The following is a 6,947-nucleotide window of genomic DNA, read 5'->3' on the forward strand; positions in this document are numbered from 1 at the left end:
ATTGTAAGGCGGTGCTTGTTCATGAAGAGCTCTAAAAGTCAGAGCCAGAATCTTAAGAATATTGGGAGGAAGACAGGACAAAGATGGAAGAGAGCCAGAGATTAATAATAACTAATAATTGAATGTAGAAAGGTGTATAAACAAAGATGTTTAACAAAAATGAGAGTGTGTCATGGTCCTGGGTCATTTGACCTAGCGTTTTCAGTTTTCCTGTTTTTTGGTAATTTTGTATTATGACCTATGTATATGTTCTCTTTGCTTGTCTTAAGTTTATTTGCCTAGTATATTATAGTGTTTGGTTATCAAGTTTTGAGTTTCTTATGGTCCCTGTTTAGTTCCTTGATTATTTTATTCCCTCTGCGTCTCCCTCTGTGCGTCTCTGTTTGTGTGTTTGTATGAGTTCTTGTGCCTTGTTTTCCCTTTCCGGTTTATTCCATGTTTATCCAGTTTTCCCAGTCCGTCATGTCTAACTCATCTCCTCTCTCTCTCTCCCTCATGCTCCTTTGTGTTGCTTCACTCCCTCTCGTCTGCCTCTCCTCCACTCCTGTGTCACATTCCCCAGTTTCCTGTTTTATTGTCTCGTATTTCCATGTTTCACGTATCTTGTTTTGCTTTCCCTGTGGTGTCATGTTAATTTGTGTCAGCTGTGTCCCCCGTGTGTCCTCACTTCCCTCGATTCCTTCTCTGTAATTATGTCAGTGTCTCCCTCAGTCCCATGTCGCGATCTCCCTCATAGTTGTGTGTGTCCTTCAATGTGTATTTAGTGCTCCCAGAATAGTTCGTGTTATTTTTCCCAGTTTTGTATCCCTTTTCCTTTCACAGCAATAAAGCTGCATTTTGAGTTCACATTTCACCTAAGTGAGGTTCTTTATGCATTCTATTCAAGTGAACTCCTCAATTGTAACTACTTTCTTTTTACTGCTATCTTTTCAATAGCAGTAAATCATGATTACTGAGTGTAAAATATATGAGTGTCTTTTGTCCTCTCTCCCTCCTCACATCTCTAGCCAGTAGTGGCAGATGGCTGCCCTGCCTGAGACTGGTTATCCCGGGGCGTTCTTCTTGTTAAATGGAAAATTTCCTTCCCACCGTGACGGCATAAATAAAATTGAATGGAATTTAATGTATAGATTTTAAAATTAAATCATTCCTTGGAAATCACTCATTTCTTTGTTCTTTCACAGTAGTTATGAAAACCAGATGCACAAGTGGCTATCTTCCTGACAAACACATGGGTGGCTTAGAGTACTTTTAGATCATTACACATTTTTGAAGAGATTTTGAAAATCATCTGTCAATATGAGCTAGCAGGCTCTATGAAGAGCCATCAGAAGATAAAAAATGGCTATTCAAACTTTGCAAGAAATACTGGGAGAAAAATGTAAGCAGTTTGAAACAAAAGCTAGCCCAAGAGGAAGAAAGAAACAGATTTTAAACGGTCTTTATTATATCAAAGATTTTATTTTGATAGTCCAAAATATTTACAGGCAGTCATAAATCAAAACAAATGGCGGCCACAGGATAGTTAATTAGATATAGAAAAACTGTTATCATTCAGATTTAGCACACTTTGATTAAATTGTTACTGTAATGTCCAGACTGTGCTAATCACCAGGTCTCTCTGTGTGACAGAGGCAGCTGGACACGTTATATATGTGATGTATGGGCTTTAACCCTTTCAAGCATAGTGGTTACTTTAGTGGACAGATATTAAAAGGCTGTTTTCTTGTATTTGTGACAGTGTTGATGGTATACTAGCACATAAGCTATCACATTGGACACTGATGTGTCACTCATGTCACCCTGCCAGAGAGAGAATTTTGGTGACTAATAATCAATCAATCAATCAATCTTTATTTATAAAGCACTTTTCATACAGAAAAAATGTAGCACAAAGTGCTTTACATAGTTAAAAGCAGCCCACCCCACCCTCCAACTCACTCCCCACACTCTCAATACACATATATCCCCCCACCCCCACCCACACACACATACATACACACACGCGCACACTTAAAGAGTAAAATTTGGGCTGGGCTCGCATGAGCCAAGTGAGGAAACACTATAACAGAGAGCAGTCTGCACCGGGAGCCGGTCACAGACCGCAGCCTCGGAGCTGGGCACACAGCCGGAGGGAGGCAAAGGAGCCCCCCAACCAGGCTGAGAGGACCCCAGAGACCCATTTATAAATAACAGCCCCGGTGCAGAGAGCGCCCTCCGAGGAAACACTGGAGATATGACGCAATACGATGTATACAGGGTAAAATGATAAAATAAATAAGAACAGGATACAATATAAATATAAATATAAATAGAGTAAGAAGATTAAAAAATGAATAAGAATAAAATCAAGAAATATTAGGTAAATCCTAAATTAATAATAGAATAACAGGATAGAATAAATAAGCATAAAATAAATAAACGTTAAGTAAAAGCTAAATTAAAAAGGTGGGTCTTGAGCCTGTTCTTAAAAACATGTACGTTCTCTGCGGCCCTGAGCTCCTCCGGCAGGCTGTTCCACAGACGAGGACCATACCACTGAAAAGCTGCCTCTCCGTGAGTATGTGTCCTGACTTTAGGGACAATCAAAAGGCCAGCACCAGAGGACCTCAGGGTCCGCGAGGGTTCGTATAGTAAAAGCAGATCTGAGAGATAAGATACAATACATAACAATGAGAATTTAAATAATGATAAATTTGAAAAATAGCAACTACTGTGCTCCAGTGCTTTTGCTTTGGTGCACCTAATTATGCGTTAAACTTAATTATGATTAAAGACTGTTGAGCATTTATACACAGAAAAGAGCTTAAAAACAGCTTGGCATACTAAAAAGCACAAATTATATACAATTTGTACATATGTGTATTCTTTTTCGTTCTTTTTTCATCATGTTCGTTAACACACCTGGAAACTTGAATTCAAACAAAGAGAGGAGTGCAGTGTACCTTACTTAAACACCACAACCACCACGAACATGTCAGTGCTTGGCTCACTTTTACAATCATTGTTACAACAATTCAGAGCATAAATGAAACTCAGGTTACTTCTTGCTGTACACCATTTATTTCAGAGCTACAGCCTATCTAATCTATGTAACATTCTGCTTCACATCAATGGGCAGGTGAGCTAATGAAAATAACACGCAGCTTGCAAAACCAGGTCTTTCACTGTCACAGACATGTGGGATCAAGACAAGCTGAAGGCAAAGTATTTTTTTTCTTCTTTTACGTCACTTGATACAATACATTTTGCTACAGTCTCTGACGCATTTTTTTCTGTGTTATTGCTCTCCAAGGGGGCCATCAGGTGACTATCAATCAGGTGCTGCCTGCCTGAGTGTAATTAAAAGAAAGAACATTTATTACAGCATAAAAAATAAAATCTTGCTGGCTTTTTTAATATTTAAACAGAGGTGGGTCGAGTATCCAAAAATTGTACTCAAGTAAGAGTAGCATTACTTTAAAATATTATTACTCAAGTAAAAGTGAAATGTAATCGTCAAAAACGTTACTCAAGAGTAAAACAGTACTTGGCGAAGAGACTACTCAAGTAGCGAGTAACTGTTTGAAATGTCCGATTTATTTTTTAAATAAATGCTATCAGACAAAGAAAAATTAATAAATATACAAATTTTAATATTTTCAAAAGGAATATATGTAAAAACATCAACAAAATAAGGCACAACTATTTTAATTTCCAGATTTCAGTTTTAAAGCCTATTTAACCAATATCTACAGTAAATAATATAAATATATAAACAGTGCAAACAATTTCCAGTGACAAGATATGCTGTAAACTTTATATTCATTTTTGCCTCAGAGAAAACATTAGAATGAGGCATCTTCAACATATGTACATACAAGGGAGCTCAGTTTACCATAAGTTGTATGGGTGTACATCTATTTCTGCAAAAATGCAGAAATAGATGCAAAAATGTGCCATTTCTTCACTCAATGAGGTGATGGTTAAGCTTCAGCAGCAGTTTGCTCTCAAGGTTCTTTCTGTGAAGCTGTAACTGTTTAGCAGTGAACAGGAGTCCTGCATCACTGAGAAGTCCTTCACAAGCTCCAGATGCAGGAAGAGCTGTATTGATTTTGATGGACAGCTTCTTAATGTGAGGAAAGCCATGCAATAGATCCACACCTCCAGTGAATGGACATGAAAGATACCTCTCCAGCTTCCCTGCTTCTGGCTTTCCTAACCCCCAACAATATACTTTTCATGTTTGTACAATATAATATTTATATTGTACGAACATGATAATATATTGTTCAAACGCGAAAGGTATATTGTTTGAACAATATACTTTTCATGTTATAACGTGATATAGCTCTGCTTTTCTTTTGCCTGGGTGGCAGCTCTACGCTTCCGTATTCAAGGCTTTTCAATGTGGCCTCACAAAATTATCTCGACTACAACAACCATGAAAAGAGTTGGATGGACATTGCTGCTCAATCACAGGTGCCTGGTCAATGTTTTTCATTAGTAATTTAGCAAAGTTGATGGTGGTGGTGTGTGTGTGTGTCTGTAAGACAGAGAGAGGGAGAGCGAGAGACAGATTTTGTATGATAAGCTTCATGTTATGGACGCACAGTTTGAGCAATCAGGTCGCATCAGAGCATCAGGCCGTCTAGTGTGAGACCCTGCATGGTGACCTATGAACTTTTAACCCCTGAGATTTAATTGTACAGTTTGAGCAGGAGCTGAATAAAAAAATCGCAGTGTTTGCCAAGCTTAATACAGACTGTTTAAACTAAACAAGCTGCTGTTTCACATAATAAACCCTGTCACCCGCAGTATTGCCTTCTGTTTTAACAGTTAAAGCAGTAGAGACGAGCTGTTTGCATGCGCGTTGAACTCTAGCGTCATTAACCAGGCTAGCTGTTAGCTTATAGCTCACGCTAGCTAACCAGCGTGCAGTTAAAAGGACAGCCGAAGCTGTACAAAACACCCACAAACTTCACAAACCTCACTACAACGTAGCACCGAAAATATGACTCACAGCTCGAGCTCGACACAGCTGCTGTAACATAAGACTGACATCCAGCTAACCACAGCTAAAAAGATATTTAGAGAAAACTTACCGTTTCCTCAGGTTACACGAGCTGAGTTTTTTCACGCTGAAAAGTTGGTTTGTTTTGGCTCTCACTGAAGACATAGCTGTTCTTTTGTACTGCTTTTAAACGAAACATTGTTTGTCTATGAGGCCAAGGCTGTCCATCCTCTTCAGCTCTAGCGTAGACGACTGGCCCTGCCATGTTATATTGTTTCTTCTTTCCGTGTGTCCACTACTTTCAAACGCTTGGGCCGCTCTGCCCGCCACAGTTTCAAACTGGTCATGTGACTGCATGGCCACATCTGATTGGTAAAAAAGTTACCGGAAACTCCACTGGTGGCGTGTTATCTAATGTGTTAAACTATTTATTTTTTTAAAAAAGTAACGAGTCAAATTTTGCAAATGTAGCGGAGTAAAAGTACCATTTCTTCTTCACAAATGTACTCAAGTAAAAGTAAAAAGTATCGTGCAAAAAAAGGTACTTTAAAAGTACATTTTTTTCAAAAACTTACTCAAGTAAATTTAACGGAGTAAATGTAACTCGTTACTACCCACCTCTGTATTTAAATATAGTTGTATTAGCGAATTCATAAAGCATCTTATATTAATATACACGCACACCCTAAAAATTTAAAAGCAAGTTCTTTGCTATGCTGGCAAGTACACTTCAGTGTGATGTTTTGGAAAAGTCTTTAAGATATAGATAAAAAAAAAAATATAGAAAGCTAAAGTGAGAAGCTGGTTTGCCTAAACATCAAGAGCAGGTGGATGTGAAACTGTCTGTCAAAAAGAAAGGGTCTGAGCATTTTTCTTTACCTGATTTGTGTTGTTCTGCAATTGTTCTTCTGGGTTTGAATCATTGGAAGCAGGAAAGCTGATGCGGTTCACAATTGGATAATCAAAGATAAGAGGGGTCAAAGTGGCAATCTTGGGTGTATACTTAAAAAATATTGTGTTGGCCCTAGATGAGGGGAAAGATGTAGAGTTAACTTGGGGCCCTGTTGTGTTGGCTTGGGCAGTGTTTGGTGATGATTGCTCTGTAGAAAATAGTGAAGGCGAACTCGACTCTATTACAGCAGTGGATTTTGGAACCATTACTGTAGATGGTAAAGAGCTGAATGAGGGTGAGGGTGTGACAGAGCTGTTTACATTTTTGTTAGCAACAGTTCCTTTACGTTGGGAAGGAGTCCCATTTGCACTGTTTGTTGGTGTTGTATGTCGGGTTGTTGTTGTTGAGCCATAGGTTTGATTCCCACCTGTGGATGGCTCTGTTGTAGATGATGCTGACGTTGACATTGGTGAAGCCGCTGATTTGGCTATCTCTGATGGTCTAGCTCCTGCTGAAGTTTCTGACTGTGTTGCCGGAGTTAAGATTGTTGATAAATCCTGTGATTTTGCAAGCGAAGCTGTTGTAGTTTGCGTTATTGTGTTGGTCACTGATTCACCATATGATGGTGTGGAACCTTTACCATCTGTTGATCCAGCAGACTGATTTGAAGTTGTATACCATTCATTTGTTTTTGATGGGGCCGTTTCTGATGTGCTAGATCCTGTTAGAATAGCCGTACTTTTTGGTGATTCTGGTGTTCCCTCAGGTGTACTCTGAAATGTTTCCAGTGAAGTGTTTTCTGTCATGGTTGATTGTGCTATATGTTGTATGGCCTGAGTTGGTGTTACTGACGTAGTTGTCACAGATGCTGCAGATTTGGTAAATTCTTGTGTAAACTGATCAGTACTGCTACCTTCCTCCTTGGTTGCTGGTCTTGTTACAGATGTGGGTGACACATTTGTGGATGCTGTGGCCAGTGGTTGAAGAGTTGTGCCTTCACTTCTATATGATGGTGTGTAGGTTGGTTTTGGGACATCTGTTGGCATTTCTTTTGTTGATTTA

The 6,947-nt window shown here is 39.0% G+C and overlaps 1 protein-coding gene across 1 annotated transcript; it reads right to left on the reverse strand.

Moving 5' to 3' along the window:
• Positions 1–2,556: 2,556 nt before the first annotated feature.
• LOC106632883 (endochitinase A) lies at positions 2,557–6,947 on the reverse strand (the record flags this gene model as incomplete). Its single annotated transcript, XM_014331581.2, is given in 2 exon segments — positions 2,557–3,332; positions 5,873–6,947. Coding segments are annotated over 2 exon segments (1,090 nt in total), but the record flags the coding sequence as incomplete, so codon positions are not given.

Source organism: Haplochromis burtoni, unplaced genomic scaffold, assembly GCF_018398535.1.
Source record: "Haplochromis burtoni strain Fernald_Lab_line unplaced genomic scaffold, NCSU_Asbu1 Contig_3417, whole genome shotgun sequence".
Lineage (NCBI taxonomy): Eukaryota > Metazoa > Chordata > Actinopteri > Cichliformes > Cichlidae > Haplochromis > Haplochromis burtoni.